Source organism: Elaeis guineensis, chromosome 8 (assembly GCF_000442705.2).
Source record: "Elaeis guineensis isolate ETL-2024a chromosome 8, EG11, whole genome shotgun sequence".
NCBI lineage: Eukaryota > Viridiplantae > Streptophyta > Magnoliopsida > Arecales > Arecaceae > Elaeis > Elaeis guineensis.
This window is the reverse complement of record NC_026000.2, coordinates 23,813,972-23,831,816: the sequence shown is the minus strand read 5'-3', so window position 1 is coordinate 23,831,816 and position 17,845 is coordinate 23,813,972. Positions and strand designations below refer to the sequence as shown.

Below are 17,845 nucleotides of genomic sequence, written 5' to 3'. Positions count from 1 at the left end.
TGTTGTTGAGCATGTTTCCAAGAACTGGGAAGCTGTGCAAAGCAAAAGTTGAGAAATTATTTCAGAAAGTTCACTTAGTAATGTGCTAACAAATGTACAACGATCAAGGAAGAGGTAATTTTAGCAATAATCAATGCATAATATCTGTTATGCCCAATGACCGTGCACTAGCTTAAAAAGCTCGAGTAATCTGATGGATTTATCACATGTCCAGTTCTCTCAAAAGCAAAATGCTGGGTGATTTCTCTGTACTGATTTATAGCCACTTGAATGTCGTATTACTGCATCATCATCCAGATAAATTTTACAATCCCCTGATATTCCAGGCTAGGGCTCATGTCTGGGTGCATATGACCCCAGAGAGGGAAAAGATGGATGATTTTGTTGTGGACTCAAGCTGGAAGATAAGAGATTGGTAATTAGCAGGAAGCTCATTTTTTGAAGGAGTTTGGGGGGGGGGGGGGGGGGGGGGGTGGAGGGAAGACAGGACACGAGCAAGTCATGGTACCTTTAAAACCTCTAATTGTCACTAATTAGATCATTTTTCCCCAATCATGATCGTGAGTATACCACAAACCTTCCAAGTGTACTGATTTATTTTCCTAGTTTGATTATCCTGACTATGTTGGTATGAATTTTGTTGATCAAATATTCTATCAGTGCTCGCATATCCAACCATAGCTCAAATTCGACCATTCTATTGCCCAGCAAAACCACCACGATTTTGCACCCCAAATACTTTATTGTTCAACTTTATCCACTTAAGACCACATGCTCGGTTCATGACTCAAATATATAAAACTACCCAAGCTGGATAATTTTGCTCCAAAGGCTATAATGTGAATCATGTTTGCTCAACCAAGGCCATTGCATTAGACCATGACATGGATATCAGGCATACAACAGATATTGATCATGAAATGTCACATAGATTGTTACTGATGTTGGACGAACATGTTAAGCTCTATGAATGATCCATAATCAATATTCTTTTAATACTGCCTCACTTTGCAAGAATTTTACCTACAGCACCAGAAAAACAATTCGTTTCTGTAGCTCCTTTGAGATAGCAGAGGTTTACAGATAAAGACGAAGCAAGTAGGAGACCTGTTTGGCCTACTAATTACTGTGCTTGGCCTGCCATGATGCGAAGTTTGCTTAACATGTTGGTAGCTGCAGAGTCCCGTGCTTCACAAGGATTGCTCTTCAAATCACCATCAACGGTGCATTCAAAATCCATCCCTTTAACTGTAACACTGGCCTGGAACCTTCCTGTAGGAGGCATTGCCAATACCTCATTGAGGTGCAGCCGAACATAAGATTTAAGGAGCAAGCTAGCTAACAAAAGAAATCATTTAAGAAGCTAAAAGTACTAACAGAGTAATCCACAGTTTAAATAAGGGACACCATGTTTAAATAAGATTTAACACACCTGTCCTATCAAAAGTACTAACAAAGTCATCCATAGTTTAAATAAGGACCATCATGTGAATTGGAAAATATCCCAACGGTCAGCCTTTGTATTAGCAACCAGGCAAGATTTTCCATACTGGTTGATACCTATATATACAGATCATACTACACCATACTGGTACCAAATCAGTATATGGTACCAGAAGTGCATTGGCACTAGATATGCCAAACCAGCCTCTATACTGAACTTATAGACACTATAATAAAATGGTACTAGTATAGGGTCTGAGATGGTGTACCTTAAATCAAGATTTCTAAGTTAAGACATCTTGAGTGTGCATTCCCAAAGGTCCCAAGTACTTAAGAGTGGGTAATTATAGGACAGATGGGTCTCCATCTCTTTCTCTGAAAGAAAGAAAGAAAAGGGCCATCATAATTCTATTATTGCCACTGTAACAGTCTTGGAGGTGTTGATTTGATTTTTGTTTGAATATCCATCTTAGTTCAGAAAAATAATATTTTATGTTGTGACTAATGACGATCAAATAATGCCATTGTTTTACCCATTTGTCTATTATTTCCTCTTACAATAGCTAAAAGAACCAGCATAGCAGCCATTATTTTATCTCCCAAAAAAAGGTCCTGGGCTAAACAGGGAAAACAATGGATGTTATTGTGTTACAACAGTACATAATGGCTGTGCAGGGTATCCATCACCTGGGCATATCAGTGTAGAGTAATCCAATGGTATCTTCAATCCCATACCAACAATTAAGAGAATTGCAAGCATCACTTGTTTTTCTTTGTGCTCAGAAAATCATTGCAGATTTCAGGAGAGATAATAATATGATAACTAATTATTGGTAACAATTTGGCCAATATGGTGATGCCTCTCCATCTAACAGACCTCTTAAGATAATTTAATATGGTAGGTCCCTTGACACTGACTGTCAACTCTTTGATGCAGATAATCTATTAAAAAAGGAAGTATTGATCCTACCATCTGAAATGGATGGAAGCACACTATATCTTGGTAATGTCCAGCTGTTCTCACAGCATATGTCATCCAATTCCTGCAGAATAGATGAGATCACATAAGCTTACAATCTTCTGTAATAGTGGAAAGGAATTCAAGCATTTAGCAAGCATTTTAAGGGTCTTCAGCCAGTATACTTCAAATGCAAAGAAGAGAAAAAAAAAGACTTAACCCCTTTTGGCTTGGTATCAAGTGATACAGACCCCATGTCAGGTGCCCTTTACTGGCCCAGCACCTCACAAGCTGGCAAGAATGTGCTGGTATGTAAATCCATGACATTTAGTTATTCACAGTTATTTAGTTGTCTTGACTGCATCAAAAAAACTTGTATTTGGTTCTCTTTGGAAATAGACATAAAAATGAGAATCGATCTAAGATCTTTGCATGCAATGTAAAATTTCTAATTCTGCTCTGTCAACAAAGACAACTCAGAATTGAGTATTGACAAAAAGTTGCTACATGTCAAGAAAAATGTGAAGTGCATGAACAAAAGAATCCCTGTTTGCTGCATATTAAACAGTTCTCTAGATTCTAAAGTTGACTTCCCTAGCATATATTTAGATGGAAAAGAGAAAATTAGAATAGCTAGCTTGCATTAAAAATTGAAGGCAGAGAAGGTAGATAAAGTTCCCTCAATAATTACACGGATTGAAAAAGATATGGAATGCCATCCAAGCATCATATGACTTGCCTGACATGAGCTCTGTAACTTGAGAACTGCCTCCATCAATCTTTTCCTTGTGATTTTTTGAGTTTGTCCCCCTTTAGAACACAAAGATGTACCCACATGCATTTGACTCGAGCATAAAGCATTACATGCTTCTAGTATTGATTCAACTTTTGGCTTCAAGTTCTCTTCTCCTTCTGTAAGATCAATACACAATGTGTTATGCTCCATCTAACTGCAGCTTTTTACTAGTTTAATTTTGCCACTTAATGCTTTTAACACTATGATAAATGAAGATTATGCTGATATAGTAAAACAAATCCCCGATTTGATATGAAATAAATCAAGACAATTAGAGTTTACGACGGACTTGATTAATGATACAATATGAAAACTGTTATCTGATGGAAGAACCCATCATCGAGCCCTTTCTTGGTTGGCAGTTTTTGTACTTTGACATAAAAGCAAGCAAGCATTTCAATGTGTTCATCACATGCATCTTTTCAGATAAAAATGGTCAAAACTCAAAACAACTAAATAGATGATCGGCATAGAAAAACTTATACCACTTAAAATTGTTTGGATGTTCATTTCACATTGAGCAATTTCATCTTCAAGGAGGCGCTGTTGCTGACACTACAAAATAGCAAATGATTATTGAAATTGACCATCAAATTAATTTTGCCAATCAAGTTCCTACAGAATGGAGGCAAGAATTCTTTTTTGATATCAAAGAGAAGGTGCATACCAAATCATCACGTCTTTTCTGAAGAATTCGTAAGGAAGCCTGTAGCAGACCATCTTTCTTTGACGCGACGAGTTGAAATGCATTTTGGTTTTCCATATTAATTTGCAAAGGAACAAGTGGAAGATCAAAAGTAGCTTTTCCACATTGAACAGAATCGCCTGTATCTGTTTTGCCTAGGAGTTCTCCTTCTATGCCTTTTGTTGTGCATGGCTTAGCTGAATCTGCCATATTTTCCTGTCAGAGTTTAAAAAAAAAAAAAATGCTTGATGTATGAGGCTGATAGAAAAAAAAAAAAAGCATTTGATACGCATGACAGTTCTAGGAGGTGTGGCAAAGATTTGTCAACTCATGAATAATATCCATGGGCTGTTGAAAGCAATATTGCAGTCTGCAAGCAAGGTATTCTGTATCGGCCCGAACTGGTTTGTGCACCCCGTACCATTCCGAACCAGCGGGGAATCAGTCTGGTTCGAGCCTAAAATTCGAAAAATGATCCGAACCGCACCGAACCGGTCAGTTCGATATGGCTCAGATACAAACCGTTCGAAATCGGACGGTTTGGCTTGGTTCAGGCCCGAACCGAGCCGTACCAATCACATGGGGGGGTAGCTTGAAGCTCTTGGACTCTGACGATAGACGCAAACCAAGCCAAAAAAAAAAAGAGAAAAATTTTGAACATTTTTCACGACTTCAAAGAGATGACATATTTTGATCGGAAGTAAGTTAATCCATTATTTTGTCAATAAATACTTTATTTTTCATCTTTTTTGGTCAAAAAAAATAAGAAATAGAAAAATAAGGAGAAATCATGCCAAAATTTGTGATTTTAATATGATTTCATTATATATTGTAGATCATTGGATGATCTACGCGATGGCACTAAAATCATTAATTTTCGTTAATTATTTTTTTAAAATATATATTTTTTACAATAAAAATTATTAAAAAATAATTTCAAAAAAACTATAAAATCAAAATATTTAGGACAATTCAAACTACTTTCAGTATAAATTTTATATTTGATTGTGAAGATTTTGATGTATGATATGCACAATACCTAGGCTTAATTTCAAATAAAATAAATAAATAAATAGCATCTAATGCATGTTGATGGGCTTAAAAAAATATATGTAGCATCCTTGACATGTTTCTACTTGGATCTAACCTCAAATATTTTTTTTTGAATTTTGAAATTAAAAAAATAATTTTTAATTATTTAAATAATAAAAAATATTTTATCAATTAAAAAAATATGTAGAAGTAGTAATATATTTTAGCTAATTCAGAAGTATTATTTAAAGCATGTAATATATTTTTTTGAATTTATGAGATTTAAATTTATAATTAAAAACTTAAAAATTTATATATAAATAAAAATTATGAAAAATTAAAAATATAAAACATATCAATTAGAAGTATTTTTGAAGTTTAAAAATAAATTTTTTTATGATAAAAATATAATATTTTTTATAATTATTAAACTATCGTATTTTGTTAAAATTGCAGAAATGAGTAAGGAGTCAGAGTGTGACATTGGCTGGGAGTATGGCGAGATGCTTTTGGCTCGGCATCATTGGAGATGCAAATGATGCAACACAGAGTTCAAGGAAGGAGGGCTGACTAGGTTGAAGCAGCATTTGACTAATGGTTATTTCGATATGATCATGTGTCGAAAATACCCACAGGAGGTCTAACAGCTCATGAAGAAGCACTTCGCTGATTCTAAAGCAGCGAAGGAGAGGGCAAAGCAGAAGAGGGCAGAGATGGACTTTCGAGTTTGAGAGCCACCTTCCTATCATTCTAGAGAGTCAGAGGTCTCCACTCCAGATGACGAGATACAGAATGAGGCTGCCATTCAGGCGAGTTTGGATGATCAGTACTGATTGGAAGAGATGGCCAGATATAGAAAACGATTTGGACCGTCTTTATCATCGATTACGATCGATGAGGGAGAGTTCGAGTTCAAGAGGACCATCTCTATCCGAGAGCCAACTAATAAAGGCAGGTATAATATTTCATCGATGCTGGGGGCTTTTGGCAGTAGGAGGTCCTCCAGAGATATTCCAGCAGGAGCCACCATTTATGATTTGGATTTACATACTTTTTTCGGTAAGAATTCAAAACAGTAGAGAATTGACACTATATTAAAAAAAGATAAGAAGAAGGATATGTGGCAAGCTATTGGATCATGGTTTCATTTCAGCCACATTCCAGCGAATGCAGCAGGCAATGCTTACTATTGATCTGCCATTTCAACCATACAGGCTGCCGGTCCCAGTGTAGATCCTCCAGCACCTAGGAATATCTATGGCCAGCTTCTTGACAGTAATAAGGAAGATTTGGAAAGATGGATTTTTTCTTACAAGAATAAATGACCCATATATAGACTGATGGTGATGTGTGATGGTTGGATCGATCCTACTAGATGGATTATCATCAATTTTTTGACATATTATGATAGAAAAATATTTTTTCATGAGTCAATTAATGCTTTAGATAGGATGCACGATGCTGCATACATCCTTAGACTGATGAAGAAGGTGATTGATTCAGTAGGAGAGCAGAATATCGTGTAGATTATCACAGATAATTGGCCGTAATACAAAGTTGCTGGCGAGTTGCTGATGCAGCGGCGATCGTATATTTATTAGACACCATATGCTGCACATTGCATTGACCTCATGTTGATGGATATTAGGAAGCTTCGTAGAGTGCAGTAGGCAGCGGACTCAGCTCAGTTTATTATTAGATTTATCTACGATCATACATGGGTCTTGTCATTGATGCAAAAATATACTGCAGGAGAGATCTTGAGATCGAATGTCACACGATTTGCAACAAACTGCAAAGCACTTAATAGTCTTCTGCAGAAGAAAGCAGCCTTCATCAGATGTTTGTCAATGTCGAGTGGCAGGAGAGCAGATATGTGAGAACCGGCACTGAGGAAAGTCATGTGGAGAACTTAGTGACCAGTCAGTCATCTGGCAACGAGCTGATAAGATAGTGAAGATTATCAAGCCATTATATGAGGTACTTCACACTGTCGATAGTGAAAGATACCTCCAGATGGACTTCTTGTATCAATGATGGAGAGGATAAAAAAATAAATTAGTGAGATAGATCTAAAACATGTCCAGAAATACATCAATATCATTGAGCGCCGCTGGGACTATCAGATGGGTAAGAATTTGCATCTAGCCAGGAAGCACGAATTTAAGAATCATTTAAAAATTTTTCTTTTTTTATACTTGTATAAGTCTATTTAATCATTTGTAGAATTTATTTTTAGCTTACTATTTGAATCCGAGGTTCCAGTACATCATATCTGGGATAGATATGGATAATGAGCTTCTCGCTGCTCTCTGTAATGTGATATATAAGATGGTGCTTGATCCAAAAATCGCATCTATATGTCTACAAGAGGTATGTTAGATCAATTAAGGTGTGAGCATTTAACTTAATTCGGTTCGGTCTATAATTAATAATATATTCATTAACAAAATAAATATATTTTCACAGACAAAATAGTTTAGAGAGAGAACATACAGCTTTGGAGTCTCATTGGCTATCATAAGCAAAGAAAAGATGAATCCAGAAAAACCACATATCAATACTGAGGACTTTATTAACATTACATGCCTACTAATATCATGAAATCTAATACGTAATTTTGTTTAATATTCTTGCAGCTGAATGGTGGATTTATTTTGGATAGTTCACACAAAATTTGAAAAGTATAGCCATCTGCATTCTTTTCCAAATAGTATCATCTAGTGGGTGTGAGCGCAATTGATCAACTTTCGTCCTTATCTATAGCAAACAGAGAAACCGTCTGACACAAACGCTTCAATGATCTTGTATGTGTGCATTATAATTTGAGATTGAGCCTAAAATGCATCCAGGATGAAGTACAGCTGAAGTATATGGATTTAACGATAGATGATTATGTCATTAATGATAAGGATCCAATGATTGGATGGCTTACAGGCCAGTAGCAGGAGTCAAAACTTGATGAGCCGGGATCTCCTCCACGACTAGCCAGTGTGGTAGCTAAAGGCATCAGAGTGGATCCAGGACAGTGGGCAGATACAAATATTTCACATAGGATTCTAACTGATCAGCCATAGCCTGAGGGATCACAAGGGAGTCATTCATCACGTGACTCCATGTTCGAGACATCCTTCCAGATGTTTGAGTGAGAAATATTGAGATGAGACCGGTCATCTCAAGCAAGAAGAAGACATCCATCCTTCCAGATACAGCAAAGTCGGTCATAGAGGGGCACCAAGGGAGCTCGAAAAGACAAAAAAAGAAAAGATAGTTGTAGCAGCCTCGAGAGTGCAGGAGTCAGTTGACTCAGATTAGGAGACCAGCGGCAACGAGAATGATGATAGCAGTCATGGATCTGATAATCAGGGAGGGACTGGAGGATACGAGACTACTATTCATGAGATGCAGCCGTAGGATGGTATTCGCTTTACCGATGAATCTCAATTTATACATGCCACACAAAATAAAGACCACAGTGCACGAGCTGATAGACCTTATGAGGAGACAATTTCATATAGGCAATGGCCTCGCAGAGGTCGTCCAGCATATGATATAGCTGTAGATGACCTTGCACGTGGAGTAAAATCCACGGATATATCTGGATCATCCTCATATTATGGATTCTCTCACCCGCAGGTAGCTTATGATCCATATGGATATGGTGTATTTGAGACATCGACTTCCAGTGACTACTATTTTATGTAGTCCGGAGCATCTTATGAATCGAATTTTGCTGCTAGCATATTTGAATGAACCCCTCCACAACCATGCCATCATCCCGAGGATATCTTTCAGAGTTAGAGTTTGAGCGAGAGATCTAAGATGTCTTACAATCTAGAGAGAATACCTTATAGGATGAATATTCAAGAGTACGATACTACTTGGTTAGACGAATAGGTTGATGTTCCTCCGGAGTATGCAGATGGTTCAAATATCTACGAGCGTCACAGACACTCGACGAGATATTAGATCATAGAGATCTTGATGTTAGTATATTATTCTTTATAATTTGTACTTTAAGTATATTTAATGTATTGTTTTAGATTTTTTTTATTTTTTTTGGATGATAGAATTGTTATATAACATAAATAACATTAATTTGGATATAAAGTAATTTAAAATTAATAAAAAATTTATTTGAAATCAAAATCAGCTTAAAAAAAAAACTTCTTGTGGCGTATCGATATGAAACCGGTACACCACAGCGTACCGATCAGGAATCGGTATGGGTTTCCATATCGGTTCTTGAAACCTTGTCTGTAAGTATGTGATTTAGCACTCAAAATGATACGTTTGCCTAGAAAATAAGCTTTAATCCATTAGTTTGGGTCATGGGTTCTAACAAATGTGTTTGCTAAAAACTGAGAAATCACAAAAGTCCTACCGATACAAAATTGATCCAGGACAAGGTGAGCACATGGTAAACTGGAATCTAGATGTACACATGGATTGAGATAATAGTGCAGGATATAAAATAGATGACTATGAAAATGAGCAGATTTTCCAAATGAAGAAATGTTAACACTTAACAGGATAGACTATATAGCATACCTTCTCATTACAACCTTGCAGAGTGACATCTGCAGTATCCTGAATATTATTCCTTTTCCTCTTAATGGTAAGACTATATAAAATGTCGTTTTCCCTCCACACATCCTCCTTATTAACCAGTGGTTGCTGATTCTGATTCAAGGATGAATTAACAGCCTCGCTGTGAGGTCTACACACAACTGTGAATGACCCACTCATATTTGGTCCATCAGTTGCTACGCTGTTTGTAACTGCCTTCCTTATCCTGCTCTTGTGACTCAACACATCCACAGTTTGTTCATTCTGAAAACATCTATCACTGACCACCTCATCTTCCACTTTGGGTGATTTGTCTGGTTCCATGGACAACATGTGAGCATTGGCTTTTGGTCTACAAGCAGCTTGTATTGACCCACTCCTAGAAGATGCACTATTTTTGTTCTTTGTTATAGTTTCATTTTTAGTGTGGCTCATCTTGTCCACTGTTTGCTCACCCCAATCTGATTTATCGTCAGTTTTAGGATCTTCCACAATGGATACTCTGTCTGACAACAATGGGCATTTCTTGTTTACATCTGCCTGCAGCATTGGCAACTGCAGCGAACCATCATGAAGTGCTTCCCTGAGAAATGCAATTGATCATTTGGGAGAAAAGTGGTTGCAGCATGGCAATTCCATGCTTCCTTAATAGCCTAGATTCCAAATGGTAGCATTGAAATTATAAATAATTAGACATTACCTGTTCAGCCAATCAGATAAAATGTCAACATATGGCAAGATATTATAGTGCTCAACAACAGGTGTTACTTCAGGAGCGAAAGCCAGCCTGACTAAAGGGCCTCTCAAACTAAAAAAAAAAAAATAGCAGAAGGAGCTTACTAGCAGTCCAACTCAGATGCTTGTGCATGTGTAACAGTTACTCTAATATCATGCATGAATAGCAAGTCTACTAATTTCAATGTGCACATGCAAATTGCCTGTGTCAAGATACCCAATTTTAAGTACCAAATGCTAAATGCAAAAGTCCACCAGATGATGAAACTACAGACAGCCAAAATAGTCTTTACTCACAAGGATAACAAACCTGCTAATGACATCCTTGACATTAATTTCCCTGAGTTCCTCACTAACTGTTTTTGTGTACTTCACTATATACAACCTAGTAGTTGTCTTCTCCTGACTTAATGAATACGCCAAATGATGTTCCAGAATACAACAATTTGAATGATTAATACCTGTTCCATAATGTATCAACTATCAACCCTTTTTTCAGATTACAAAATAGAAGCAAGAATAAAACAAAACTGTAGCTACTTGCCATATAAGAGGCTGAATCTCTAGTGCACCACATAATTAGCAAAGTAAAACAACCTGGCCCTGAATATAGATTACATATCAAAAAGAATCAAGGACAACAATCTTTAGTGTATCATGATTTGCACTATCAGGACAGTTTGCTGTTGACTTGAAAAGACACATCAATAGAAACTTAAAGCATGTAAAATTGTATATTCTTTCGCAATATTTAACATGTTCTAGCAAAGCTATTAAGCATAGAGCATAAAATACATATAATGCAATTCTTAAATTTTAATAGGATGTTAAAGAAATAAAAGTAATATAACAAGACTATAAAAGATATCTTAAGCATGCCCAAAAAAAGGATGAAAAATGGTTGTGTAATCTGGTAAGTAATGTAGCACATATCAATAAGGTGTTTCCAACAAGAAAGTTCTTGTGATTTTATTAACTTAATGAAGGCCTGTCAGTAATATAAGAAAAAAGAATGAAATGAGAATCGGTCAATAGAAGCATGTTTCAACCAAGTCAACAAAAACAGATGCGGTTTGTTGACTTTTTTACCACTTCATGCAAACTATTATAGTTAGGCCAGTTTTTTCTGTTATTATGTTCCTCATATATTCCTCCACTCGAAGGGTATAACAATCCCATTACAGCATATACATGACTTACATGTGTCTGGGGATACTGCCTATGGAAAAATGCATTTTATTATTTAATCAATCTAATACAAAATAAAAAGAAATCCACCAACCTTATTATTCACATTACCATAAGAATCTAGCTACAATTATTCAACAAAAGCAACATTTATCTCACGTCATGCACTTTTATGGAATAGTTAAAACCTATAGCCACTTAATGCTAGAGGCAAGGTTTGTTGGATCACACCAAACTGGCTGGTTTGGGGCATATGCCGAACTGACCAGTTTGGGGTGTACCGAACCAGAATGGTTGGAGACTGGCACAGTCCTAGCTATTAAATCGGTTCAATTAAATAAACCCCTCTCATGCTATTAAACCACCATGGGCCTTGCTCGTGACTTGATTCCCACCCCCAACCCCCAACAATGCTCATAAACACCCCCCATCTCGCTACTCATGATGGTCCCCCCCCCCCGCCCCCACGCCCGTGTTATAGTAAGTCCCTCCACCCCCTCCCTCTCTCTTGGGGTCAGACTAGGGTTAGGGTTTCCCTTGCCTTCTCCCTCCCTCCCTCCCTCCCTCTCTCTTTTTCTCTCTCTGGGTTGGGTTAGGGTTAGGGTTTCCCTCACCCTTCCTTTCTGTCTCTTCCTCTCTCCTTTTCTCCCTCTACCACTCCCTCTTCAGCTCTCCCCATGTCAATATGCCCTAGAACCGCAAAATACAAACCCATACCGTACTGAACCATTTGCCAGCTGATACCTCCTTCGATACCGGTTTGATGAGCTTTGGCTAAAGCTTGGAGGGCATGATATTCTAATTGTATGGCCAATGTCAATCCTAATTAAAAAGCTATTGTCAAAGAGACTAAAAAGATATAGAAAAAATTGAGAGTAAGAAAAATTGACATCAATTGTATCTAAAAATAAACCCCTCTAAAATCCAAATTATACAGTCATTAAAAGCACAGTGGAAACAACTCCAATAAAACAAAGTCAGGCACCAATCTATCACCATGAAGCTTCATTTGAACCATGATCTACAAGAGCTCTCAGGCCGTTTTCTTTTCTTGTTTCTTTAGACAATACGAAATAAATATTGTAGGAAATATGCAGCCCACTCTTTTCATTATTTGTATTCTAGTGGTTACCCACTATCATTTAATGAGTCATGAACTTCTCAAGCTAAATTATAAGAGGATTGAATAAGAGGAAGTGAGATTTTTAACTCTTAGGCACAACTAAACACAATAAACACAAGGGATATAGGTGGTGGCAGGTGAAGCTAACATCACCTGCTTTTTGCTCCAGGATAGAAAATGCAAGTTGCTGAAGCACATAATCATTTTCGGAAGATCCATGCGAACACCCACATGCAATCCTTTTGTTTTTTGATGCATTCTTGTTCATTTGGGTGCCATCTACCTGATTATCAATAGGTTCTTCAAGTTCTTGTTCCAGCAATGACCAGACACCTTGAGTTAAGGATCCAAACTGAAGCAAACATATTTCTTTCGTATGATTGATTAGAAAAACAGCAACTTTGGAAATTGGCCAACCCTCCATGTTTGGAGTATTATTTGATGCATCTAATGCCTCAGAAATATTACAGGCATCCATGATCTTTTTTTCTGTGATTGACAGCTGTTTGTCGAGATCTCCTGATCCATCCTCATATTTATGCATATATTTTAAGTATGCCATCAAAGTTGGTTTAGCTATAGAAGCAGCTTTGCAGAAAGACTCGAAAGCAAGAAACTCAAGTTGTGGAAACTGCTTCCGGTGGTAATAATTATAGAGCAGCGCAACTGCATGAATCTGAAGTTGCAGAACAAGGAACAACAAATTAAACAACCATTATAAAATTCCAAGGATATGAAGAAATAAGGAAACACACTTTGAAGCCATTCAGAGGAACCCAGGAGACCAGGACCAAAACCAAAAAAGTTCAGCTCCTAATATTATTCTAACATTAACTTCAGATGCCCGGACAGTTGTGTCCATAAAATGTAACGCATCAAAAATCTACCATTTCCTGTAAAAAGCTCTAGGATCATTTAGGTCCGCGACGAGTTTAGACAATTAGCCAAAAGTGTGACACTAATCATGGTGTTATTTGTTTTCAGTAATATATTGTTCATAATTAACCTCACAAATCACTGGGAAAACACATAATTCTAAGAAATGGTAATATGAATTAAGCAAAATCTAATGAAAAATACCAACCCATATATGTTATTAGGCTTAAACTATGCAAACACTTCACATACTCAAGCTTGCTAACCTGCCTGCAAGCATGCACCAGGACATACATCTCCGTTCTTTATTAAATTGAAAAGTTTTTATCCCTCAATATAATTCATTTCCAGCAGTGTTACCTGGACATGGGAACATGGCTGTTGAGTGTCCAGTAGTGTCACCTGGACACAGGGGACATGGCTGTCGAGTGTCCAGATACATGCATATACAAATGTTAATACTATATACATTAATACCATATACATGCATACACATGCACATGCAGTATGTATATGCACATATATGGTATTGATGTATATAGTATTAATGGTTACATAATAATTAGAATTTAAGCATCGAACAAAAGGTGAAGGCTAGAGCTTCAATGAATTGGATCTTAAATTTATGAATTGTTTATAAATTTATATTTAGATGGGGGAAAAACTTGATACTTGGGTGAAATAGGAGAAGCTAGCCATAACAGTGACATGCTAGTTCAATATCATTATGAATTGTTAATGCTATATATATTAATACCATCATATATGCATACATCCAGACATACATACATACATACATATGAAGTATTTATATATATGCATGCATGCATGTACGTATATGAATGTATATTGTATTAATACATGTGGTATTAATGATTACTGGTTATATACTAATTAGAATCTAAGTATCTAACAAAAGTTCAAAGCTAGAGCTTCATATGAAATGGATCTTAGATTTATGAATCATGTACAAAATTATAGTAAGTTGGGGACAAACTTGATATTTGGGTAAAACAGGAGAAACCAGCCAATGTTCCACCATGAGTAGCAGACAACTGGCCAAGTACCAGCCCTGCAAAGGGCATAATAGGAAGAATTTACAGAAAAAAGTCAGTTGCTTTATTAGAATAAGAACTGACCCAGAACAGAATCCAATGAGATTCAGTCTCTAGGGTTTACACCCTAATTTGGCCAGCAGTGCTTGAACAGCCCCATCCCTCGTTCCATTCAGATTAAGGACATACAAATTGGAGAGAGAGAGGAAGAGAAATAATAACAAGATTGTTTGCAGATGGTGCATGATGAAGAGCAAGGTCTGCCTCCAAAATCCTGATACCTTCTTTCCTCTTCTCTCTCATTTCTTTGGTTCAGGTTTTTCCCCTTTTCTTCTTCATTGGCTATAGGCTCAGGGTTTTTCTATTTTCCTTTTCTTTTCTTTCCTTTTTGGGTGAGACTCAGGACAACATTTTTTTGGGGTCAAGATGTGCGACCTGCTAGCCCAACTGTGTCCATGGCATTAGATATCCCAGCCATGGCATGTCAGGTCCTCTAAGATGCAACAAAAAACTCAAACTTTTCTCATGTCCAAATGAAACTCATTTCCAATTAAGCTTTTCTTAAATGATGGACATTATGAATATCATAAATTTATACTGGGAGAGGATTGGCTTTTCTCTCTTTTTTGGGCTTCTCTACATAAGGGCATTATGAGTTTTGGTTTCGTGGTAGAGGACGCTCAGAGGGAAGGCGTAGAATTGGGTGAGGCAGGGGTTTCAAATGGGAAAAAATACTCATATTTAGGCTTCCTGTGGATTGCCTATTCATAATCTTTGAAGAAGCTTAAATTAAGTTTGGTTTGGTTATCATGATCGGTATATTCTAGCAAATCGACACAATCTGGTTACCCCTTTTTATACATAGCCTTGCAAATAGTGGCTTCATGCATGTTTATCCTTCAAAAATCACTATCTGCATGTATATTTGCGTATATACCCCTTAGTTTACCCTGTTTTTGCAGTGTTGCACCTCCAGTTAAGTTTTTGGCTGACAGTGTCACATAGCAGCTGTTTTAAATACAAAATGACCATATTACCATTTTGGATATGTGAAAATACAGCTATTGCACTAAAAATTAAAGGTTGAAATTTTTAACAAATATTAATGCAAAAGAATAATATTGTTCTTTTACACTTAAAACAAACACTAGTTAATGCTATCCATAAAAAAGAGGGGATGTACACAAATAGTGATTTTTAAAGGGTAAATGTGCATGCAATAAGCCATATTTGCAGGAACATATGTTTATGATTTATCCCTTTTATATATTATTGAACTACATATTTTGCTGCTGTTTTCATTGTAATCACCATTTGCCACACGAACAAGCTCCGGAACAGGCCAAAACATGGTTAGAACTTAGAATTTAATGAACATAGAAGCTTTTAACAACCTCTTGATTAGAGACAATAGGATGATAAGTCAGGAATAGTCTTACCATTTTACAAATTAGAGATTTGAAAATGTTGTTCCATTGACCGTGAAAATGGTAGAACCTAGAAAACTTAAGACATAAAGGACCCAATGACTAATTCAAGCATTCAGCTGTTTATCATTGCTTTATGTTGATCAAATCAAAAAATAAAAATGCATTCTTATCCTAGAATCTTATTGACTATTTTTTGCTTTGAGGCGGTAAATGTTAAAAATGCCAAACAGAAGGCTAAATTGAAGTTAGTAGCCAACTTCCACTTTTCCCCCTAAATGAATATTTTGAAATCTTTGAGCTAGAAGGATATCTCATCATTCGCTTCCATATTCTAATATTAGAATTCAAATTGAAACTAGATTCCTTTTATATAAGTAAGATATGGAAACAGAACAAAAACAAAGGAAAAAGAAAGGCAAACCAAAATAAGTATAAGAAGCATAATGGAAACCAAAATCCAGGATTCCAGATCCAATACTAATAAGAGAAAACCAATAATGTAAGACCACATATGCCAAAACTAAGGGAAAGAAACTTTAATATTTTTAAGAAAGACGACATTTTTTTCCAACTAGATGATAGAAGCAAAGGAGGCCTCCTGCACCACCTCCATGGAGCAAAACCTGACAAAACAAAGATAGCACAACAGGGTACATGATAGGAGTAAAGTCTAAGACATAATAGAACTTCTAAAATGAGAAGCATGAAACCCTCAATCGTGGCTGCCTTTTTTTTGCTATATGTAGTGTGTGACTGTGTGTGTGTAGGGGAGGGGAAAGAGATAGATAGATTGATAGATAGATAGATATAGATAGATAGATAAATAGATAGAGAGAGAGAGAGAGAGAGAGAGAGAGAGAGCTTGATGTTAGAGCTGATTGGTAGCAACTTTGTCATTGACATCATTTGAAAGAAATTGTAGCAAGAAGAAGAGAGGGTGTGGAAGGGAGGAGATGTGAGAAGGGGCACAAACAGCACAAACAGGTATCAGTAGCAACAGAATTGAATTATTCTAAAAAGAATGCTATTCTTCTATTCCCTATGCTTAGCTGCACAAAATGATACCCAACCCATTCTATAGGTATTGTTTTAACTCTTTTACAGGAATCTGACATCACTTAAAATGCTTAAATTTCCTTACATAGAAACTACCAGATAGTGGGAACCAGCCCAACCGCTTGGGAAACAATCCCATTCCAAGCACACAGACCCACAAAAAATGCTCTATGTGTTGACAATGTGGCATAAAAAAGATGAAAAGTGCAAATCATCAAATTAAGTAGGAACAAAATTGTTGGTGTGTTTCCTACAAATTCCAAGCAAAAAAAAAAAAAAAAAGAATGAAATTTGAATTGGTTCGCAACAATAAGACTTTCTTCTACAAGCCCCTTTTGGTATCAAAACAAGCATGCCACTCTTATTGAATTTCTAAGAAGGCAGTTGAAGTGACTTCGAGTCAAGACCAAATTTATGACTTTAAAACTATGAGCTAGATAAACCTACTAACCTAGTGTGTCTTAAAACAGTAAACATCGAATTTCAAATGCCTTCAACTCTTCAAGCATACTTGAATTAGTTCAATCATCAATCTAAATGACTGAATCAATAGATCATAGTAAAATATGTTTTCATGTGACATATTAAGCACATCCACCCAAGAACTTGTTGATGTAGTGCTTAGCCTAGTCATGTACGATAGAAAAATAAATTGATGGTTGAATGTTCTTCAATTTTTCAAAGTTAAAATGGTTTTACGAAACAAAATGGAATTTTTTGGTTAATGAAATAAAATGGACTGGTAGCTACTGGTGTCTTAGCATAGTGCTTATATATGTAGCTTTGTATGTGTTCCCATATTTATTTGTGTAGATATGAAAAGCCATGCCATCAATGATGATTTGAAAACATATAAATGCCTAGAAACTAGAAATCAAGTGTTTTGGAGGCCTCATACT

At 36.4% G+C, this 17,845-nt stretch overlaps 1 protein-coding gene and 1 pseudogene across 2 annotated transcripts; one reads left to right on the top strand and one right to left on the bottom strand.

Moving 5' to 3' along the window:
* Window positions 1-909: 909 nt before the first annotated feature.
* LOC105034290 (uncharacterized) lies at window positions 910-17,555 on the bottom strand. Of its 2 annotated transcripts, none has more exons than XM_073242848.1 (9): window positions 12,683-17,555; window positions 10,529-10,679; window positions 10,184-10,291; window positions 9,466-10,066; window positions 3,865-4,098; window positions 3,683-3,752; window positions 3,141-3,313; window positions 2,414-2,486; window positions 910-1,294 (listed from the first exon to the last, which is right to left on the bottom strand). In XM_073242848.1, the coding sequence occupies exons 1-9, from the start codon at window positions 13,089-13,091 to the stop codon at window positions 1,245-1,247; spliced, it is 1,869 nt and encodes a 622-aa protein (XP_073098949.1). In that variant the 5' UTR covers window positions 13,092-17,555; the 3' UTR covers window positions 910-1,244. The 2 variants fall into 2 exon arrangements, with proteins under 2 accessions (XP_073098949.1, XP_073098948.1); XM_073242847.1 differs by having other exon boundaries at window positions 910-1,272; window positions 12,683-17,553.
* On the top strand, window positions 7,201-7,991 carry LOC140859673 (uncharacterized; annotated as a pseudogene).
* Window positions 17,556-17,845: the final 290 nt, after the last annotated feature.